The sequence below is a fragment of the Mastacembelus armatus genome, chromosome 12 (genome assembly GCF_900324485.2).
Source record: "Mastacembelus armatus chromosome 12, fMasArm1.2, whole genome shotgun sequence".
Taxonomy (NCBI): Eukaryota; Metazoa; Chordata; class Actinopteri; order Synbranchiformes; family Mastacembelidae; genus Mastacembelus; species Mastacembelus armatus.
Window position 1 is genome coordinate 4,992,452 of NC_046644.1, and position 24,434 is coordinate 5,016,885.

At 38.9% G+C, this 24,434-nt stretch overlaps 2 protein-coding genes across 2 annotated transcripts; both read left to right on the forward strand.

Moving 5' to 3' along the window:
* The first annotated feature begins 387 nt into the window (after window positions 1-387).
* On the forward strand, window positions 388-17,410 carry LOC113124882 (growth hormone receptor-like). The gene is made up of 9 exons (XM_026298035.1): window positions 388-633; window positions 2,631-2,718; window positions 10,767-10,902; window positions 11,818-11,996; window positions 13,255-13,433; window positions 13,702-13,846; window positions 14,657-14,747; window positions 14,980-15,049; window positions 15,320-17,410. The coding sequence occupies exons 2-9, from the start codon at window positions 2,640-2,642 to the stop codon at window positions 16,169-16,171; spliced, it is 1,731 nt and encodes a 576-aa protein (XP_026153820.1). The 5' UTR covers window positions 388-633; window positions 2,631-2,639; the 3' UTR covers window positions 16,172-17,410.
* A 454-nt stretch (window positions 17,411-17,864) lies between these two features.
* ccdc152 (coiled-coil domain containing 152) lies at window positions 17,865-22,741 on the forward strand. Its single transcript, XM_026297977.1, has 9 exons — window positions 17,865-17,988; window positions 18,448-18,553; window positions 18,987-19,055; window positions 19,282-19,346; window positions 20,412-20,547; window positions 20,771-20,898; window positions 21,109-21,213; window positions 21,854-22,031; window positions 22,687-22,741. The coding sequence occupies exons 1-8, from the start codon at window positions 17,926-17,928 to the stop codon at window positions 21,977-21,979; spliced, it is 798 nt and encodes a 265-aa protein (XP_026153762.1). The 5' UTR covers window positions 17,865-17,925; the 3' UTR covers window positions 21,980-22,031; window positions 22,687-22,741.
* The last annotated feature ends 1,693 nt before the right edge of the window (window positions 22,742-24,434 follow it).

Sequence of the window (24,434 nt, forward strand, 5' to 3'; positions counted from 1 at the left end):
AGTCTTTTATGTTTGCCTGCCGTTAGAAAGATGCACTTCATCCAATGCTTTACATTTGTGACTTACTTTACTTTATGTGTATTATTTTATTAAAAATTTGTCTTTTCTCAGTTTCAAGTGATGCTGCATCACCCCACCAGAAGCGTGTAGAGGGATTAGAGACAGATATTAGGGAAATAACAGTATCATAAGTTGATTATATTTTGAGGGGCATATGACCCGGTCACATTAAGGCTCTAATGATTCCACTACTACAGTCCTAGCTACAGCCCAGCTGACCTCACCCTGCCTGCAGATAATGTTTCACTTTGTTTTTCTGGAGACCTAAGTGGCTTTCCTGCTTTACTGCTGCCCCACCGGCAGATGACGTCCTTTGCTCTGCCTCCATAAACACCAGCGTGACCATTACTAGAGGGACAGCTGCTGGAAACACAGGCGTGGACCAGGCTTTCTTCGACAGAGGCACACTGCTACACTGCACAGATCTCGGTGAAACACAGTCCTGGTCGGTTGTTAGAGGATTTCCACGCTCTGTGTAGAGGGACTGTGTGAGATTTCGCTGTTGGTGCCGTTTTATTGAGAAATCCCGTGAAGCACCCGGGACATCACACTGTTGTGCACTCCAACACTGAGGTGAGTCTGGGATGTTTGCAGTTTTGCTGCTAATCAGTCAGATCTTTACTGTCGTGTCTGCGGTACAGCCTGTTCATATTGTGTCCCTGCTTTTTATTTACATTTACTCCATGACTCTTGCGCAATAATCCTAGCGGTGCATTCCCTCTGAAAGTACTGTGAATTTAAAGTTGTCTGATGAATACGTGCAGATCTACAGTAATGTTTCATGCATGGTGCATACTCACACTACCGCCGATATGTAAAATATGTGAATGTTGCATAAGTTCTGCTGTGAATGAATTATTTCAAACAGAAGCCTCCTGTTGCGCACAAATTCCCAGCCATTTACAGCCATTTCCCATTGAACACGTGTGTTGTTGACATAGTCCCTGAACATATGTAAATTAGTATGTTTGATTTTCAGAATAAAGCAGGCACACAACATGAGCTGCTGCATGTATCATTTTGTTAATAAATCCCAGTGTCACTTCATGCATTTAAAATTTGAAATATACTAAACAAGCTCTGTATACATGCCCAGTTCCCAGTTCACAGGTGGAAGGAATGCAGACAAAGTCTATTATGAATGTATGTACCACATTGCAGTAAGGTACATTTTAAAATCTCAGTACAGGTTCCTCCAGACTTTAGGCCATGACCTGTTTATCTGAACGGGTTGTGATTATTAGCCACCGTCAGGACAGTTTAGTCTGTTTGTCTTATCAGCCCAAGATGTGTCAGGGTGAAAAGTTAATGTGTTCATCTTCCATCCCAGCTGGGCCGTTTGTCAGACAAAACAAGCGCCCTCAAAAGACAGCATGAGATGACCCAGAGTGTAAATGCTTGTTTCTTTTTCACGCCGTATAGACCAACGATTGTGAACAGAGACTCCCCAGTAAGAGACTGGCCAAATTTATGTTGGTCAAAATTAATATTATCACTCTTACTCCCAACCCTATCATTCAAGATACATGTAAAATATATAAAATGTTTCCTGCTAAGTGTATTTAACAGATACATTTCTTGGAACTGCTTGTTTTGTCCAACAAACGGCTCTAACATCAGAAATTAAATTAGCAATCACATAAATTGAATTTAGCTGAAGTTAGGCATTTTTGTTCAGTAAATCACCTACATAATTAATGCATTAGAAGATAAATCATATTAATCCCCTACAAGGATCAGTGAATAAGAGCTTAATGAGACTCAGAATGTAGGAGGGATGGATGGATTTCACAAGGGTTGTCAGGAACCCAGCACTGCTGGCAGGAGATGAATGTCATGTTCAGAACAAAACTGTTTACTGTTTCGAAACATGCCTCTCCAGGAAGGATAAACTGTGTGACTACCACGAAGAAAGTAATGAAAAAAACAAACTGTTGATGTTCTCATTTAGTTCTGATTTAGTTCTGGTCCCTCCCTGTTTTCCAGGGAGTGTGGTTTACTACTGTCATATATTTCTTGTATTTTTTTTAAAAATAAATATTCTGCTGAAACATGTTACAGTATTGTTGTTTATATTATAAAAAGTGTAAAAGCTGAGAGATATCTGAAAATACTTTAAGTGGAATTGAAATGAAACTGCTGGAAGGAGTCAAAGCATACATGCTGTGTAAAGCTGAAGTGACTGGTTAAGTCTAAGCACTAATGTAAGTTATATGCACAGTATTAGGTGACAATAATGAAAGGAGGTCAAAGCAGTAGTCAGGTAGTTAAGCTAGTAGAGTTATCATATTACCAAAATTATGACTTTGATACCAATATCTGCCTAAATATCTCGATACCCATAACCTATAACTCATTTGATGATTTTGTTCTAAAGCACTTGACAGTTCTGTGACTCTCCACAGTTGTACCATAGATGTATCCTACCTCTTTAAAAAAAACAAAATAGAGCCAAGGAGTGGCAAGAGCATCCTTGTTTAATGGTGACAGTGGGCTGGGCCTCCGTGCAGTCCAGTTCAGCTGGGTGGACTGCACTGAGAAAATTAACATTGGTCACTTTTCCTTCACAGCTCAGCACTATGGCTGCCACTCTCACCATGGTCCTCTTCTTCCATCACATCTTCACTGACTCATGGCTGGGATCGGCCTCTGAGCAAGGTATGAATATTTATTTGGTAACCATTCTTGTCAGAATACTTGCTTAGCATAAGTAGATTATGACTTTAAAACATTTGTAGACATTTAAAGCCTTGATATAAGTTTTAAATGATGTTTATTATATGAAATAATTAACCATCTTGTATGAAGCCTGTTTGTGTATATTAGATAGGAATCAATATAACCAAAACACCAGATGGAACAAATTTTTGAGATCTGTTTTTTATAGAGGCACAGGACATAAACCTGGAATAATGAGTGGTGCTGTGGCATTCAAATGAATATGAAGTGTGTTGCACAACAGTGAAGCCCTATACAGAAAGCCACAGAGGGTGGCCAGCAGATTTTCAGTGAAGTGGCTTTCCAGGAATTCAGGAGAAGAGAGCAGAGAGCACTCCACTGCTGAACAATGGCAAGCTGTTTATGCACAGAGTTGCCCCTCAGTGGCAGTGGCAAGGCTGTGTGTTTGCACACATGAGCTGTGTTTTATCCATACATAGAAACTTGGTCTGCGTTGACCATTTAAGTTGCACATCAACATCCTGTGCTTTGTCTTGTTATGTAACACTGTCAGTATTTCAGCAGACGTGTGGACAAAAAACATGTTGCCTTCAACTCCTGTTCTCCTGCTACTTGTTTTTGTTCTGGGTCTGTTTCATGACCCTGTATGGGATTGAATGCTGCTGTGTTCTTGCAGGTGTATTTTCCTTGTGTAACAAAACCAAGTGAGTGAGAGCCAAAAATGTTTTCATAGAAATCAGTAGTGCCTCAGTTAATTATGACTTTCTTATGCAGACAAGCAAGTCAGCCAACTATCAATGGCCTGCGGATTTCTGAACTGCTGCCTAAATTTGATTCATTAAAATCAGCCTGTTGTCATATCACTGTGGTGAATGGCTGATATACGTCCATATGTTCATGATACCTGTATTACAAGGTCTGACAAAGGCAGCCTAGCTTTGCTGGCTGAAAAACTTTTGTTAATTAACAACGCTACCAATCTCATGCTATGGCAATCTGAGGGATATGGTTTAATTCAATGGACGCACATCACTGAGGAAGACACATACAAGTCAGCAACTGACAATGAAACTCACTCCAACTCAAATAAACTCCACTAACTAGTGTACTCACACTGTACACGACAAAAGCGAGAGAATGGAAGACGGACTGTACCATCCTAACGGGGGAGGCGGGATGAACCAATACTGCTAACCTCCTTAACAGCCACGCCCAGATTTCTGTAAGAAATCTGCACAAACAGCAACTACAATGAAGTTAGCTGGGGAGCAGTGAGCATCACAGCATCACCAACCCTGAGACGAGTCGTGTCAAAACACCACTTATGCCAGGTCTGGAGTGCAGGTAGTTAGAATCCAATGAAAGAGCTCCAACAGCTGCTGAGAAGGTCAGACTCAGGAGATATAGCCTAATTGCTTAGAATCTAGGATACCCTTGATCTCGATTAGTGTAGTCTGCAACACCTCCTCTGGAACAGAATGTGTTCTAATCATGACTTGCAATGCCTGCTTGAGTGATCGTGTCTTCCTCCCTTTACCACAACTGCTTATCAAAGCCATAAGGAAGTGTTAAGATGGGGAAAGAGATCTAGATGCATTGCATACAGACAGACATACACTTGTGAATGATCTTCCACCTCTTCCTCATTGTCCTACCAAATTGAATAGTGTAGCGACTGAAGAAATCCACTCCCATGGAATAAAAAGCAGATTTGATGTCACTGAATAACTTCTCTACCACAAAGAATCCAGTACCTTCTTCTCAGTTCTGCAAACAACCGCTCTGTACCTGCTGGTAACCAATGGTCATAATGCTGAATGAGAAGCTGCCTTGTCCTGTGCTTAGGATCAAGAACAATTGGGTGTATGGATTCTGCATCCAGGTTGGCAGAATAGTGAAGACAACCACCAACTCTGATGAGTCGCAATGTACTGTCAAACTCTGGAGTGAGGGTAACAGGACGACTGTTGATGGGAATAAATTTCCCAGCTGATAACCCCCGATAACCACAGGGAACACAGTCCTCCTGGACCTGCTTGAGCAGGGTTCTCTTTATTAGTAAGTGGAATTTCAGCCGCCTGATGATGGGCCTGCGCAGTGACAGTGGTGCTGAATGGTAGTTCTTTTCACTCATCCACACTGGGTGTCTCATCACATTTCAGATCTCTCCACAAGAATGTAATGAGAGGTTGGTCCTCAGGAAGCACCCTGACTTGGTGAAAAATGCCTTAAATATTACTGGTGATGGCCACAGCATGTTCCTGGAACCATAGAAGCACAGCTGACAGGGATGGATCCAAGGGACCTGGGAGCGAGAGAAAGAAAGACCATCCTGAAAGGGGAGGTGGGATGAACCAATATTGTTAACGTCCTTAACCCTGTGGGGTCTAAGGATGTTTTGGGGCCCTGGACAAGTTTTGACATGCCCTGACATTTGTGCTTTTTTCAGTTGCTTTTAAACATATTAATGGATAAAGGATAAAGGATAAAGCATGATAAATCCTGACGTTTGATACCATTTCTCGAGGGCGTGTACATAATTACCTGGCTCACCTCAGATTATTTCCATATGAACAGTGTGCTCAGTGCGAGGTGGGATCACATTAGCTATAATGAAGTGAGACAGGAGAAAAACGTACCTCTCCTTACTTTCATACGGATTAAATAAAAAGTGATGATTTGTTTTCGACTTGAATTATTTCATTTATTTGAATTGTTTAGGTTGTTTTATTTATGTTGTCTGGGAAGACAGGTGACAGAGAAGACAGAGGGTGCACCCTGTCTGCTTTCTATATTTTACAAAAGCACAATGTTTTGTTGTTATTATGATGGTATACAAAAAAATCTAGACCCTTTACAGATTTGAATGATATATTGCTCTTATCTGTACGATGAAAACTGACATAGTAATTTAAATTTGTTTGGCATTATCAGGAGAAGATGCCACAAAACGCGCCAGCGCAACTCTCAGCCCCTGAGCGTTAATACCACCCATTTTCGGGCACAAGGCATGGTACAGTGGCCATCACGTTAAAACCAAAAATGTAATTCCCTGTCTAGAGCCAGTGTTTGGTATGTCCATTCTGGGCTACTGTACAAACATAGCAGCACAACATGGCTGCCTCTGTGAAAGGAGACCCCCTCCTCATGTAGATTTAAAATGCTTATTCCAGGTTAATGAAAATTCAATGGTGGGTATTTTTTACAACATATTTATGAATACTAGGTTTCATCTCTGCTACTGGATCACTTTAAATTTATTTAGAGTTTAAAAGAGCAATTTATAGCCTCTAAATTTAATTAGAGTGGCTGAAATTGATATTAAAATAGGTATTTTTTTATAATGTATCTAATAACAACATTGTGAATCTAGAGAGGATTACTTCCTGAATCTGCAGCTCCCCCTCAGATTTACAAAGCTTTATGGCAAGTTCTGCTTAGCTGTCTATCTCGAAACTGTTTTTGTGCAATGTTATTGCTGTCATAGCATTGCTTTTTGTGTAACTAGGCAGCTATTCCTGGTGAAAAATCTCTAAAAATCCATTGTATGCCTGCTATTGCCAGGTGAACACAACTGCAAGAGAGTGGTGTTGCTCAGTAGTCTCATAACACAGAGCAGTTAGTAGCTTAAAAGATTTATAGCCTTAAGTATAAACTTAATTGAGCTTTTTGTAACTTAAAGTAGCAGGAATGATTAACAATGACAATATTAAATACAGAAAATGTATCTACATTGGCCCATAGTTGATTAAATCTGAAGCTTTTTATAAATTGTTTGTTCATGGTCACTCTGTAAATGTTATTAAAATGATCTCCTGTGTCATTTTATTTTGCTGAATTCATCCAAATTTGGCACACAATCCCAAAGTAAACCATTACAAACTCTCAATCTTACAACAGATTTCTACAAAGTGTCCCCTGTTAGTGGTAATGTGAAAAAATTAACGGCCCTTTTCCAAGAACACTGGTTGCTCTAAATAACTCCTCTCACTTTCCAAGTGAAGCACCATACGCCAGAGCTGCTATTTCTAGGAACTGAATACTCTCTATAGGGGTGAACAAGTGCTTTTGTATCCTTGCACCATTGTTTATATCACTCAATGATCAGGACATTAGATCTTAAAGTGATTACATTTCTTGCTTTTCATACTGTCACTCTTCCATTTCAAGCATACACACCCCTTTTTTCCCATGTTTTGCCAAGCGGGTTTAGAACACTAAACTGATGAGGGCATTGTGGACAAAGGAAATGGCTTATCTACATGCAGAGGATGAGGCATTTCCCCCTGAGAACGCATTGATTAATGTTTGAACACGTGACTCTCTAAATATATGTTGGTGCTGTGTGCTCCTAGGAATGACATTAATGATGGCTTCCCACCAAAACACTATGCAAATGTTCTAGATACTTCAGTGGCAAAACACACTAATAGTCACAAAGCTATTGTATAAACAGAGGACATCAAGCTGTGTTCTTACTTCATAATTTATGGGATCTGAGTTAATACTTTAAAGGAAGTTAATGCTTACTGCTCTTTCCTGCTTTCTTCAAAATCATGGCTGAAAGGAAACGCATCTGGACTTATCAAAACAGATTGAGCGAGGATGTTTTCTTTCATCCCAAAATAGACTCAGAGAAAAATCATGCTGTAAACATGTTTACTTCATTAGGTTGTGACAGCTTCCACAGACAACCTAAAATGAGACCATGCTGTATATTCTGTGTGCTTTGTGGCCCTGATGACTGTGTTCAGAAAGCACGAGCAAGAGCTGAACTCTTGGCAGCTGCTGAGCAAACACAGCAGCGCTTGCTTTGACATACGAGCACAAAAATGAAACGTGCCAGTCTGCAAGGTGTTCTGGTCATTCTGACCACATACTTCTGCCAAGAAGGACACAGCTGTATACAATGCATGTATGTGAAGGGTTACTATGTCAGACTTAACCACTACAGTTTTTTCCTTTTTGTTTCTGCTATCTTTCTCACTCTCACTCAGTGGAAGACATTTCTGGATCCAGCTCTTATGTAAAAGTAGCGAATCCACAATTTCTACATACATTTTACTTCAGTTTGGATAAAGTACTGTAGTAAAATGGACTTAACAAGTACAATCATTCTTCATGCAGACAAACCACAATCACAGATACACAGTATTTAGAGTATTCAGTTAATTACATATATTTGTTGATTCATGGTCGAAGTATAAAACCTAAAATTGTTTTATTTAGTTAAAAACCCAAATATATTAAATCGACTCATATAAATCTTCACATTTAAGAATCTGAAAGGTGTTTATAAATTGCTGTTCATTAAAGCTTTTGCATATATAGTGTGTATGTTATTGAATTAGTATCAATAGAAATGTGCTTAAGCAATTAAAAAACAAAATAAATGAATACAATAAACACGTAGCAAAACAAATTTTTAAACATATTTTCTCAATAGCACACACAATTTACAAAACCACATGATCTAATTTATAGTGATAAAGTAAGCTAAGCTGAGTGTCAAATAGATTTTTCTCTGAACTGAGCACAGTTCCGAGGAGGTGTCAAGGATCTGGTAAACAGGTTATTTTTAACCTGTAACTCCCCTTGGCTGAAGCACCATAAGCAGGCAGGAGATATACATCATCTGCTCCCAGCGCTGTCTCTCAACTGTGAAGGAACCATCATATCCTCACACTTCTTGGTACTCAGCCAGCCTGGGCTGCTGTTGTTGTCCCTCCTTGAAAGCTTGACGTGGTCAGTGGAGTGCTACTGCTCTCCCCAGAACCACTGATCACAGAGCCTCTGGGTAAAACAGTCAGTGTTAATAGAAAAAAAAAACAGCTCCCTCAGCTCTTTGTTTAAAGGACCAGTTAACGTACATTAAAGGACCAGTTAACGTACATTAAACAAACATACAGACAGGTGGCAAATGAAAGACAAAACCTGAAGTGAGGGCATCAGGTGGCTCTGTTATGCTGCCTGTGTATTTTGCTGGCATGGTTCAAAGTAGTTGTGAGTGGTCAGCTTTATCCTATGGTGAAACATTCTGTCCTGATAGGAATGGTCTCTACCACGCTGTAACACCTATGGGAGATTTTTTTGACCAGTGTGTTAGAAAGCGCTCTCCACCAACATCACCAAAACACCAATGAGGGAATATCTTTCAAAAAAATGGTGTTTACCCCTGTGGTGGATTTCAGAGACCTAGAGTCAATACCAGTATGTAGTGAAAGTTTTCTGGTAACACATGGTGGCCCAGCACCTCACTTTATGTTGGTTTTTCTCACGCATATGTCTGTGTAAACTCCAACCACTGATCAAGATAAAGAGAAAGCTAAAAAATCCATTCACCTCCACTGCAACAGGAGTATATCTTACAACCTTGTATTGAGTGTTTCAATATTAACTTAAATTATGCGGCAGTATAATGAAATCAGGTAATAAATGAGGACATGTTGCCACCTTTGTTCCTTTTTTCAGGAGAAAAAAATGTATGCATATTGTATGTTAATTGATATTTGTATGATATTGCAAGCGACTCATGAAGTAGTCACCTTTTACAGATATAGTTGTGCTCATGCCTCTACAAAGCCCTGAAGCAGTGGCCATTTTTAAAAGGTATAAATGATCAGGCAGAAAACGTTTCTTTGTAAGGAAAGTGGTCAGATAGTCTCTTTAGTATTTGCAGGTTTCATTATTTTTAAAAGGCAGACGCAGGTTCTGCATGTTCAGGTTTTGCAAAAAAATGGCCAGTATTCCTCAAATTGTGCCAGGCAGGTATGTCAGTTTGTGAGCAGGGCTGTAACAGCTGAACACACTCGTGGCATTCTCACTGCAACAGATATCAAATATTAGTCAGACAGCTCTTACCAACACTGTTGCTGAAGTTCACAAGTGTCTTGCACTTGTACGTTGATTTGCTTTCACCCTTACGTCCAGGTGTTGGGACACGTGCAGGAATTGTTAGCATTAGCCTTCAAGGCTTAATTTACTTCCATTACTGCAGTCCAGCTCTAAGTCGTTAACCAATGACTTCTTTCCTGACAAATACCTGTTTTGTATAACTGAAATGTACATTAATTTAGGGTTTTTGATAAGCTAAACTTTTTCACCTGTGGCAGTTTACTGCTTACCTTTGTACCATTTCAGGCTATTCACTAGACTTGAACTACTTACATTTCAATCAAAACTGGAAAAATTGGGGTGTTACAATAAATCTTTTTAATGCAGTGCCACTTTAACTTAAAGAGAACAAAATTGTGCTTTTCCGGAGAATCTAGCACTTCTTTTAGATCTTTCTGCAGCTTTCTCAGGTTAGTTTTAATTCTTTGTATTTGTGTGGAGCACCTCAGTTCCTTCTTATGCACTACATAATGCAATAGTAGTGTATATCAACAGCAATTTCAAGTTTTTTTTTTTTTTTTTTTATCATGCCTACTGACTTGTTTTTGTCGTTTTCATAGTGTGAACACATTGTGAACAATCAGGATCTGCAGTGTGCTAAGGTCTGTTGGAAGAAAGTCACTGAAATGTGCTCTGTGCACAAATGGTTTGAGTTTATTGAGCCAATAAAACAGGATCCTAGTGGTATTTTCTGTGCAAAAGCAGTTCTGAGTACAGAGTTTCATGTATTTCATGACATCCGTGGCAGTGAACTCACCAGCTGCAGCTCACAGAGAGCAGTAAAATGATTTCCAGGAAAACGCTGATATTCGCCCTGTGGCTGGGCTGCTCACTGGAGTCAAGACGCACCTCAGCCATTATCAACATAGCTATAAGTTGTAACAGCTGTAAGAAAGACAAGAAAGTGAGGCAGGTCTTTACTAACACTATCTATCTATGTATCTATCTATCATACCCAGTGAAAAGTAAATAGAATTTCAAACGTCAGCTATTTGTTTTTATTGAGAAACCTGATATATTTTTTTTTACAGTTAAAGCATATTAAGGCCACTTCATTTTAACAAACAAAACAGGTCTATAATTGAAAAATAATTTGTGGCCTTAAACATTCCTTTTTCTTTGTCTATCTACAGTCTTCCCCCAGAGACACCCACATCTTACTGGCTGCGTCTCCACCAACATGGAGACTTTCCGCTGCAGATGGAATGCCGACACTTTCCAGAACCTCTCCGAGCCAGGAGACCTCCGCTTATTCTACATCAACAAAAAGTGAGGAGAAAAATGTTGTGGTTGCTACAGGAACTGTGCCGTTACTTCGTATAGTGCTAAATCCCAATACAATCATTTCAAGGGACTTTACAAAGGAAAGGAAGTTAACTGAGAAAAAAGTGCAAAGAGAAGAGAAGGAGTTTCCATTGTTATTTCAGTCTTCATTTTGTTTGGGTACAACAATAGTTAATAGTTTAGTCATTACAAATAAACATAAAAACCTTGACTGTGCAGACTTTTTAAACAATGTGGATGAAAGAAAATAATACTTACATCCATCCACTTACCACACATACCCACTTATTCCTATTTAGGGATCTACTGGAGCCTATCCCAGCTCTCTTTGGGTGAAAGGCAGGGGTCCACCCTGGACAGGTCACCAGTCCATCACAGGGCCACATAGAGACAAACAACCTCACACACTCACACTCACTCCTATGGGCAATTTAGAGTCACCAATCAACCTGACATACATGTTTTTGGACTGTGGGAGGAAACCAGAGTACCTGGAGAAAACCCACACAAGCACAGGGAGAACATGCAAACTCCACACAGAAAGGCTGGGTTGCGAACCCACGACCTTCTTGCTGTGAGGCAATGGTGCTAACCACTCAGCCACCAAAAAATGCAGACATGAAAAATGAATTTATATTAGAAGAGTCACATCAAACACATGATGACCTAAAGTTGTTATACACAGTAGTGTATAATTTAGATTTTATAAAAATTGTGGGAAAATATAGTAACAAGTTATATTAAATTAGCAGTCTATAAATTTATTATACAATAGGAAACAAATAAGTTTGAGATAAAGTGAAATTCAGGCTCCCAGGAGAAACTCTTTCCCATTTTTCAAAATGTTCTTTCCTTCATGGAATGTTTTAGATAGTATGGTGTCTTTCCCCCACCCTGCAGACCCCCCCATGCATCCCCAAAAGAGTGGAGTGAGTGTCCTCACTACAGCACTGACCGGCCTAATGAGTGCTTCTTCAATGAGAACCACACATCCATCTGGACCTACTACAGCATCCAGCTGCGCTCGAGTGATCAGTCCATCCTCTATGACGAGAACCTCTTCTATGTTCAAGACATTGGTGAGTGATAGAAAGCTGATTAAAATACCATGTACAGTAATGAGAGGTTTCCCATTTTCCGCTGTTAACTTTTCAATGATTAACACAGAACATGGTAATTGATAAAAACTGTATATTCCCTAGAGAAGGAATCCTGCTGATGGACATTTATGATAAGCAGATACCTGTATAATAATGACGTCTACCTTAGCTGTACTTTGTGTTTAGTGCTGATTAGCACATACTAATATACTAAAATGCTAAACTAAAAACATGAACATGGTAAACATTATATCTGTTAAACATCAAGCATTATCATTGTTTTATGCATGCAACAAAAAAAAAATTAAAATGCAACTATGAAAAGTGAATTTAGATGAAAGGATTGTTATAAAGAGTAGTCCATAATTTAGCTTTTATAAAAACTGGAAAAATATGATTGCATGTTATATTAGATTAGCAGTATTCAAATTCATTATACAACAGAAGACATACAGTCTGACTCTTAAAACTTAAGTGAGTTTAGTCTTGTGAGATGTTTAAGTATGGCTAGTCAATATATGCCAACATTTTGCAAACCGCAACAAAACAATATACTGTATGGTCCAAAGTATGATGCACTCTGTCTACATACTGTTGTGTTCTTTAGATCTAGGACTGATTTTCATGTTGGGCTTTCTTAGTTGAATTTAGTTTCAGGTAGTCATATTTTAGACAACAGTGTGCCTCTGATTTCGAGGCAGCAGCTTGGAGAAAACCTTTCCTGTTTCAACATGACATTTAATGAACTGGAATGCTGACTACAAACCAGACCTCGTTATTCAACGTCAGCACTGGAACTCACTAATTCCTGTCTTCTCCTGGGTTCTTGTGGCTGAATGGGAACAAATCCCTCTAGCCAGATTCCAAACAAGTGCTGGAAAGCCTGAAACACAGAACAGGGAAGCTTGTTATTGCAGCAGATTACTTTACTTTTGAATAACATATCCTGTTGTCACATGTGACTGCAACATATCGAATTACTTTGCGCCTTGTAGTGTCAAACTAAATTAGGGCACTGCTCTTGATCCAGGGATTAGTCAAGTTTTGCAACTAATGTATTTCTTTGGTCCAGGCTCCAGCTACTATGCCTCCCCTACCCATATTTTATAATCCATATAATTATTATTTTTAGAGAATTTGATCTAAGAAATATTTTGTGTCTAAGCTGGTTATAGTCAGCTGCTTGCAATAAAACTAGTAGCTCACTACAGTTTTTTTTTTTTTTTTCTGTTTTTAGTACAACCAGATCCTCCAGTTGGCTTGAATTGGACGCTGCTGAATATGAGTGTGACTGGCACTTACTATGACATTATGCTGACCTGGAAGCCGCCTCCATCTGCAGATGTGGAGACAGGTTGGATGACACTGCAGTATGAGGTCCAGTACCGCGATGTCAACTCTGACCTGTGGGAAGTGGTGGGTGTCTTGAGAGTTTTTTATGTACTAAAATGAATCATTGTTTAAGTGAAACCCAATAACTGCAGACTTTTTATTGTGTCTGGCAAATGCATTATAAATCTAATATACTGCATTTATTGAATTTTTAGTAACATATTAAAATCTACCTTTGTGTTCATCAGTCAATCTCAGTACAGTTTATTTTTAACACTCTACGGGAATAAATGTTCCTTAGAGTAGATGCTGTTTAGCTGCTTCTTTTAAAACCTTCTTTTCTTTGCCACAGGTCGACCTTGTGAAAAGCACACACCGTTCCCTTTATGGGCTTCAAACTAACATTAATCATGAGGTTCGGGTCCGGTGCAAAATGCTGGGTGGGAAAGACTTGGGAGAATTCAGCAACTCAGTATTCATCCACATCTCATCCAAAGGTAAACAGATTGATAGAAAGTTTTGTCTGTTTTGAGGCTGGAATTGAATGTCCCTGTCACTGTGAATAGGCCTTTGGGTGTCCTTGCCTACTGTTCACCTGAAAGTCCTTGCTTCTTTCACTGAGCAGCAGCTGCCAAATGCAGCATATATAAAGAAATCATAACTCGTTTCATGTGTGAATGCAGCTCCACTCCCTAAATATTCCCTACATATTTAAGCATTTGGTATCAATAAACCACAGAAAAAAGCCGCTGTATTGTCCAAAAAACAAACAAAACAATTGTGTCATTTTGAAGAATGGCTCATACTGATTGAAAAGCAAAATATTTCCCTGCAGCAAACAGTGATATAGAAGTTGATTTATTTTAAGAGGTGCACTGCTAATTCTTAATGTAAGCAAAAATGATAGCCGCTTACTGTTGTCTGTGTTGTACTTATTCTGGACAAAAGAAAAATCTGTAACTTTAATGTAATCATCATTCAAGTCTCAAAATGATAAACAAACTGGGACAGGGGTGAGTTTGACTTTGTGGGCATAACACTGAAGAATAGGTTAACTTTTTTTTTGGCAATAACTGTCTTTTCTGAATGAAGCTACTCTGAACATTCACTTAATGAAAATCCACTGTCTCAGGGGCAAAATTCAATTCCTCAAGAAGATAGATGAAACCAGTAATGTTAAGTATGCCTGCAGTGTCTGAAAGTGACTGTTAGTTATACATTTGTCTACTTAAAACCTAAACATAGTCTTCAAAGTATTCCTATGATTATATTAAATGTGTGTGATTTTTTTGTCTTTCCTTTCATAGTGTCAGGATTCCCAGTGGTGGCTTTGCTCATCTTTGGTGCCGTGTCTTTAGTGGCCATCCTGATGTTAATTATCATATCCCACCAGGAAAAGTAAGTAATTCAAACCACCATGCATTCAGTGTAGAACCAGGATGTTTGGAGAAGCATTCAGTTCAGTGACCTGTAGTCTGTGGGGGCTGTCAGAAGACAGCTTCCTTGTCCATGTTATCTAGGCTCCTATTCAAAGGTGTTCAACATTAAGATATTGTGTACATCTGCAAGGTTTTCTTTTTTTTTTTATGTCAAATTTAACTTTTCTTCCATTTTTCTTTTCTTCCATAAGGTTGATGGTTATTCTTTTGCCTCCTGTTCCAGGACCTAAAATAAGAGGAATTGACCCTGTACTACTTAAGGTATTTAGTAGCGTATTATCCAGCATGGTCACAGTAGTCACACCAGATAGTGCCATTTGTTCATCCACGTGGAAGAGGTGGAGTCAGAAGCTTGATGGTGCCATTAATGTTTCTAGTTTGCCAAAACAACAAATCAGCTTGCTTAGTTCAGTTGCTAACAGAAGAATAAGTTCACACAGTTTATTCAAAAGACATATTTGTACCACATTGTATGCAAACAGTTTCTCCCTTGTCCTCCTAAATGTATGCACTCTTTTCTTTATCTCACAGAAAGGGAAGCTCAAGGAATTGACATCCATATTGGGTGGTCCCCCTGATCTGAGGCCAGAGCTGTATAACAGTGACCCCTGGGTGGAGTTCATTGATCTGGACATTGAGGAGCAGAATGACAGACACGCAGGCCTAGACACGGACTGTCTCATGGACCACTCCATGTCCTCCAACTGCTCTCCCCTCTCCATTGGTTTCAGGGATGACGACTCAGGCCGGGCTAGCTGCTGCGACCCAGATCTCCCCAGTGACCCAGAAGTGTCACCTTTCCATCCTTTCACCCCAAACCAAGCCCTCAGTAAAGAGCCTTCGTGCCCAACAGCCCCTGAGCAAAGCTCGCCAATCCAGGACCCAACTCTAGGCCGAGAGACATTTTATACCCAGGTGAGTGAAGTGAGGTCGTCTGGCAATGTGCTGCTGTCACCTGAGGAACAGACAGTGGTGGAGAAGACCACTAATACAGACTCAGATAAAAACATCATGGAAGAGAAGATGAAAGAGAATAATTCGTTCCAGCTGCTGGCAGTGGGTGGTGATGACAGAGGTTACACTTCAGAGCTCAACATGAGCAAAATGAATCCAAGATCATCCGAAGGGGATGAGAATGAACCCTGCAAGACTGGAGGAGACAGGAGTTCTTCACCATCCCCATCACCTTACTGCAAATCAGAAGCTACCCCTGTGTCCCCACCACCCCCTCCTGTGTACACTGTGGTAAAGGGTATTGACAGTCAGAACAGTCTCTTATTGACACCAAACTCAACTCCAGCCCCGCAGCTGATAATCCCAAAGACCATGCCGACACCGGATGGTTACCTGACCCCTGACCTTTTGGGAAGTGTCACACCGTGAACTGTGTAAACTTAAGACTGTTAATTCAAAGGCAGAGAAACTTTGGAACCATTTGCCTTTTCCATAATTGTGTCTGTATGTCAACTTGCCTAAAATAGGGAGCCATCTGTGCCTGTCCTGTCACCACCTCTACCTCTTCCTGCCAGGGATGTGGTTGGGAGTTTGGTATGAGCAGTTAAGGGTGCAGAAGAATGTGTTTTAGTTCACGTGGGGAAACTGAACTATAGGAAAGGGAAACAATGCAAGATAGGGAAACTAAGTAATCTACTACTCTGACAATCAAAACAGGCTTGTAACACCATTTATTCAATACCCATCTTTGTTAAAGCATCATTCATCAATTTTTACACTAAAGGAGAGAATAATCACAGAACAAAGACAGATTTAGGACTGATTTATTAAAACAGTTGTCTGTTTACACATCTAGTAGACAAAGAACAACTCTCATTTATTTGAATTCATATTTAAAGTATTGTAACATTCACTCTTCTACTAGGTCTGATTTGTTCTCCATCAGCTTCTGAAAAAAAAATCTGGCTTTTTACCTTTTAAATGCTCACCTCACCAGCTAGTCATCAATAGCCATTTTTTTGGTGGCTATTTGGTGCTATGAACTAAAGTTACTAAGTTACAATTTACTATAAACATAATGACTAATGCAGCTTTACATGTACATACTTATTCCTAACAATTTGCCAACAACAAAACTATAAGCTTTCTTTTTTATAAAAAGTTTGCATTGACATATCCTGTGAAAAATGTCATTAAACATAGATTAATCCTGTTCCCACATTTTATGAATCAAACATTTTTATGCTCTCCATAATATTTTCATTGCTTCTTGGGCTTTAGGATCAGTATTGTCTCAATGACCATGTTACTTAACCAATAAAGAAATTTTGTTTTTTAATGGTCTTACACTGGTTCATATTTCAATGTGTTATCAGGCTTCTGACATCTTTTGTAAAATGTCAAAGTAAAACATATGTATATAAAGTGCTCAATCTGGAGGGTTAGATACTTATATTTCTTTGCTGCCATAACATGATTTCACAGCTGATGTAGGCGGTAGTGTCAGTGTGCTCAGAGTACGGACTGAAGGTTTTAATTTTTCATTTGTTTTCAAGTTAACACTGTGAATTTCATTAAAAGCTGAGAGCATGCTGCAAGGCTTTGTACAGTTATTGTTTTTAAATTGTTCAGAAGTATTAGTTACAAATAAACAGCTTTCATACCTTTTTTGTGTGTTGTTACTAATATCTGCTAGTTGTAGATTTCACAGCAGTGCAGAGATTGAATTTAATGTGTAGGCTACTAAAATTGCATCAGAGAAATACTAAATTACGCTACAAGATAAAGGCCTTGCATTAAAATTTCAGAAAAGGTTACTTAATTTCCTCAGGACGCAAAACTGAACATACACTCATGAGCCTACAGATATTTCAACAAACTTGCTTTGGGTCATGTATGAAATTCCATTTCATAGTCTTGCACAGTACATAATGTAAACCATTATTTACAAGTTCGGCTTTTATTCTTTTAAATCGATAATTCATCTGTGCACGAGCCATACACTAGTAACGTTAGGGCACGAGCACATGAATGCAGCGTTGAGGAGCTCGCGCATAGACATTTAAGCTAGTTAGCTAACTTTAACCGGTTCTCAAGCTTAACCTTTAATTAAACTGCAGCAGTGATACGAGAATATTAAAAACTAATAACTACAGTCGTTTGCTCTTTCTTAGACTAGGGAAATGAGTAAGTTCAACTGCGTAAATCTTGACAAGTTTATGGAGAAGTTTTCTCAACTAGAGCAGGTACGGTAATGTTAGCTAACCTGGGCATGGCTAACTAATTTGGATGTTTGATAATTTATTTATTATTTTCTCACCATTTGTGCTGAGATTGATAAACATAAATACTGTAGCTAATTCGTCATATAGCTAGATGATCATAAGGGGCCTGTCATAACCATGAATATTTAAAAAAAGGTAACGTTGATAAGGTAGTTAATTTGTAAGGTTAGCGTTGTGTGATAATGATCCAGTGCTGAAGTAATATCTTAATCCAGTGATTATATATTTAATCATGAAACAGTTGTCTAGCTAACGTTAGCGTTTTCTTTCAGTTATCGTACATTAGTTTATATGTCATTACACATAACGTTAGATACATAGACATAAAGAAAATTGTAGTTATACTGCAGCCCAGTAATATACAACAACGTTACGTTTTAACTCTGCAGCATTAAACCTTTAAGTTACTTTTTAAAACAGAAAATTACAGAGGTTAATGGTAAAAACTGCATGTTGGAGATCATGATGGAGGACGCCAATAGACACATGAAGTTTTATCTGACCAAGGAGAAAAGTTTTATTGAAGGTAAGTCTTTATTGTTATAATTTAAAGGTGGAGATTCCAATTTATTGTACTTTATTTTTTCTTACTACAGTGTTTTCTAAGATTTAAGAGCACAGTATGTTTTCCTGTATCGCCCTCTTCTGGTGATTGTGCAAAATGACAGTCCTGACTGGTTATCAATGCACTAACTTAAATCCTTAATTTGTTCAAATGTACAAAGTGGCTGATATATTAGGAACTTCAATTTCTAATATATTTTAATGCAAGTCATCATCTAAAAAGAGAAGATTCATAGCAACAATGTTGCTGTAAACAGATTACAAATACATTTCAGTGGTTGTACAAACGTTCTGCAACTAAGTCAGCTGTTCATCCTTGAGTCTGTACATATGTAGGACACATAAACACAATCAAACAAGCCAAACTGCTCATTCTTTTGACTGACCTGTTGCAGAGAGAGACAGTCTTCTTGTCACCCTCAGCAGACTGCAGCAGACTCTGCAGGAGCAGTGCAACCTCAGAGGTAATTAATAGCCAGTTGTAAAATCCCTGGAAATTTAGAATATGCACATTGGTTGTTTTTAAGAGAAAGGATAATGTTTGAGTATTTCTTAAGCACCTTCCACATGGAAGTTAAAGTTACAGCAGAATAGTCTGCAATAAATATTCTCCTACTACGATATATAATTTTGTTGTGTATGGATTTTATGGATTTTCATCTTGTAAATATTCTAACACCATTCATGTAGTGGAGAATGAGAGACTGAAGAATGAGATGATGGACATGAAACAACAGATTGAACAAATAGCAGAGGTAAGGACCGAAGCAGGACTGAACATGAACGTATTGCCTTATATGTTTAACCTTAAATTCATACCATTTTTGTCCATAAATCTATGATTTTAAAATCAAAAACAAATGCCTCATTTACAGAAGATGAGATACTTTGCTGTGACAGTGATGCAAAAAATTCACTCATTGGGCAGAACTCCAAATACTGTCTAGTTAACACAAGACACTGCTCTTCATCCAGATAATACCATCCCCACAATAAAGCATGGTGGTGGCAGCATCATGCTATGGGAGGCTTCTCAGCTGCAGCAACAGGAAAACTGGTCAGAATTTAGGATGGATGAATGCAACTAAATACAAGGATGCTCTTAAAGAAAACTCCTCCAGAGCAAACTAGCATTTGCTGGTTTCTAACCTACAGTTACTAAGTTACAGTCCGATTTGACATAAGAATATCAATCAGTTGACTCTATGTTCTAACTCAGTATTTGGTGTTAGTGATTCATTAGACATTTGGAGTGCACATTTAAACATATGATCCACTCCACTGAATAGTTCTGACCATTTATGCATGATCTTAGCATATGGATGGATGATTTTGTCTATACAAGAAGGAAATCAGCTTACTACAGTTCAATATATAAATAACTTAAAGAATAAATCCAAATAACAACTTATTTTCACTCACATCATGATTGCATCTGCCATACACTTCAGGTCAAATCAAAATATTTGGTACACTTGCCTGAAAAAACATAAAAATAATATATAATACGTTAACACAAATAGTGTAACAGACATTAGTAAAGACGTGAAACAAATGCAGTCAATAATACGGATAGGGAAACCCAGCATTTTGTCTTTGTTCTGGATTCACACACATGTTTTGTAGGGAAACAAAAGGGATCTGCAGGCCTGAGGGGTGTGGTTTTATACTCTCTTGGGTGTGGCTAATATAGTGAGTAAAGGAAGGTAGTTTAAGACAACTTCAATTATAAAGACTTGAGATTTAACACACTCTGTTATGTCATTTCAGCTGTAGTGCCAGTTAGTGCTGTGAGATGTTTGCTGTGTGTTATTGTCAAGGGCAGAGAGGCTGACGTTCAGCAGCTGCTCAGTGAAAGGAGAGCAGAAGAAGAGAGACACAAGAGGGAGCTAGAGACTGTAAGACAACAATGGCAGGCAGAGGTTAAGGACGCTCACAGGAAAGGATTTAACCAGTGTAAGACTTTCCAAATTATTCACCACACTGAGACAGTGGCCCTCACCTGTGACATCAGGGGGTGTGTGGGCTCCATTCACTGTCTAATAAATGGACCAATACAATGCTGGGAGCTGGCATCTCAATAAAATAAGAAAATAAATAATAAATATATATTTTTTTATACTTTAAAATTTTTTTTTTTTTATGTATCTGCATTTGGCTGATGTCTGGTTGTTGACAGTGGAGGCTAAAGATGCTGAATTAAAGAAGGTGCTGGAGAAAAAGGATCTGGAGCTGGAGGAGATGAAGAAGAGACTGAAGGATCAGGAGAGGGAGAGGCAAAGCGAGCTGCTGAAGTTACAGATGGAGGTAAATGAAAAGCCACCTAGACACACACATTAATCTCTGAAATACAGATTTGTGCAAAAGCAGTTAAATGTGTGTCTTGATAGAACATGAAAACTTACTTTTTTGCAATTAGCAAATATCGTGAAGAATGATTTTCAAGATCAACTGTACTTTCACCTTTTTCTGTTTTCTGCTTTGCTTATTTGCACTTTGCTCTGTATGTTTTGGCAGTTTGGTGCAAAGTTAGCCAGAGTTCAGAGTACAGCTCAAATGAGCCAGCAACATCAGCAGCAGCAACATGGCTCCAACCTTCTTCCTCAGACTATATTCAAGAGGGTGAGCAGCTCACAAAATAACTTTTACTACCCATGCCTCCTTTTTATTATAGACTTCAGTTAAAACGTTCTCAAATGAATACAAGTTGGTAATCAGTTTTTAGGTTTCAGTGTGCAGGCCCACATTTCAAAGGTACCAGTTTGTGCAGGAGCTGGACAGTCATTAGTCTAATTGCCGTTACTAATGTTTGATCCTGTAATATGATTTGTGTTTGTCACTTGGTATTCTTTGACTGTAAACTTAAGCTGAGAGCAGACCGAACTCCTATTAGGGCTGGCCTAGATGTCTCATCCTTTTAGTCCCACCCTTGGAAATAACATCACGCTAAAGTAACATATGGTAACTTTCTGACATTTTAGACACTTCATATTTAACACTTAAACACACACAAAAAAAAAACTGTTAATGAAATAAATGATTAGCCCCAGCTCTAGTTAAATTGAAGGCACATCATGCTCACAAATAATAATTTACCAGGTTAGTCGCTCACAAGAATCAATGAATTCAACATTTACAATTGGTAGGTGGGGTTTTTATAGGTCATCACTATTAATCATGTTGCTGAATAATATATTGTCATGTTTGTATTCCTCTTTCTAGCTTGTGTCTGGATTAATTGTGCATATGCATGTGTTCTCAGAAGCTGCAGTTCTTCCAGGAGGAGAAGAACAAGGAGATTGTGGCTCTGCGTCAGAGAATCAAAGAGCTGGAAGAGAACCAGCGTGCAGGCCTCAACGACAGCCGTCTCAAAAAGCGAAAGATCTAGTATGTTTAGAGACTAATGGTGCAAACAAGCTGCTGACCTGTCAGCTCTGCAGGTGCATGAATTTTCTGACTTCCCAGGGGACAAAAGTAGCAGTATTTTCAAATATCTAGATTTGCATTTCAATTTAATTTTAAAGCAAAAGTCAGTTCCTGGGGTTTTTAGATATTTTATTTATTTGCCTATATACCTGGTTCTTTAAGCATTGTCATACTTGACTAGATTTGCTTGATGGTGACAAGTGTGCAGGGAGAACATTTTAAAGCTATAGTCCTGCCTAAGGCTTTAATCCAATCAGATGCCTGCAAAAATGGGAGCAAGGACAGATGAGGCATGGACTCAGGAGAAGTGCATTTGTGAGTGAATTAGAGAGCTGGAAAGCTAGCTCCATTCAGGGAATTAAACCTATTATTGCCTTTCATTCAAAAAAAGAACATTTACCTCTGACTCCTCTTCCTGTTTTTCAGATTTCTTGGAGAATTAAACCTCATATAGTTCTTGTATATGTGTTCAGTGATTTCAGTAGTATGTAATGTCCACCTGAGTAATACTAAGAATTTTCTATATTTAGAAAATAAGAGAGGAGCATTCAGTGATGACATTAAATATATAGTCATCCTAGACTTTTATCTATGGAAGTAAATCAATGACATCATAATTTTAATTATAACAACAGAGGAACAACGAATTTTGATATTGTGTCATTACAGAATACAACTATCCATCCATCCATCCATTTTCTCTACCAGCTTATACCTTAACCAGGGTCCCAGGGATCAGCTGGAGCCTATTCCAGCTCTCTTTGGGTGAAAGGCAGGGGTCCACCCTGGACAGGTCACCAGTCCATCACAGGGCCACATAGAGACAAACAACCTCACACACTCACACTCACTCCTATGGGCAATTTAGAGTCACCAATCAACCTGACATACATGTTTTTGGACTGTGGGAGGAAACCAGAGTACCTGGAGAAAACCCACACAAACACAGGGAGAACATGCAAACTCCACACAGAAAGGCCCCTGATGGGTTGCGAACCCAGGAACTTCTTGCTGTGAGGCAATGGTACTAAGCACTCAGCCACCATGCTGCTCCAGTCAATTTCAAGTTGTGCCATTTCAAAACTTTGATTTCTAGTGTACATTGATTTAGGACTCTCAAATCCAGATATAAATTTTTTTAAAGCTAATATTCAAAACCAATATTCAAGTTGTTCTATTTCAGTAGGCTCAATTCAGATAAAAAAAAGGCTTCTCACATACTCTTTAAAATTCATACTCTTAAATTCAAGACATAAAATTCAGATATGAACACCCTGGACCCCAAAGAAATCTGGCCTGTCACCAAATGTCAAACATGTGACCCAGGAATGCGGATGGCTCAGGTAGTGCCACTGCTGTGTCAAAATCTGTTCCTCCATCAAGATGTGTTTCTTCTGAATACCTGGACATATGGTATTCTGACTGCCACAATGAAGGGGTGCTACCTGAAACACAGTTTTAACAGAGCGAAACACAACATGACAAGGCAACCCAATTTGAGACAACACTGCCAAAAAATATCCAGAAGAAGACGAATAGCAGTAGAGTGTGGTCGATACTATGAAATCTTGATCCTTTTCAAGCATAGACAGTATGTTATTGAATAAATGCCTATTAATATATGCTACTTAAGAGTTATGTTATTTCTAAATACAGTTCCTAGTTATTCTGGCTGCCCCAATCAAGCTACACAGAATAATACATTTGGAAACCATCAAACCAAAACCCTGCAATTTGAGCAAGCATCAAGAATGCCTTTCCGATCTTAAATTTGGTCTAAATGTTGCAAGATGGAGTTTGTGAAAAAAAGCATCGCGGCTGCTGGAGCCATTAACAGGTTTCCTTATAGGCACCAAAAATCTGTGCATTGCACGCACATACTCCTGTTTGTTATTGCTCGTGTTCTTGTCTGTCAGAAACTGAATCTGCTTCTCCGCACTGAAGGCAAGTCGCGAGTGTGGAGATTATACCAGCTTTCAGCCAATAAAAACAGAAAATACTGCATTTTTCTGGTGTTGTTTTTTGATTGGTTGGGGCAGTCTACAGCCATCCCTCAAACTTCTTAACACGCAGCCTGCCTTAGATCACCTTTACCAAAGCACAAATAATAAAAACTAATAGATAATTAGGTGAGCAAGATTGACATCTGGGTGGGCTAAGCCCTCCCCTGCCTATGCCTAGATGCGGCCCTGCCTCAGAGACTAGTAAGTCTGCTCTTTTGACCAAGTATGGCATTGTCTTCTAAAATGTCCCTGCTTGCCACAGTACAGACACCTCCTTTCCTGTCCCAGATGATGCTATTCCTCGAGTTGAAGTCTGGTACTTCCTAGTTGCATAGGTTCCTCTTCTGGAGCCTCAGGGATGGTGGACATGGGAGGATCCTCCCTGAAACCTGGAGTGTGTTCAGGCTTCCACTG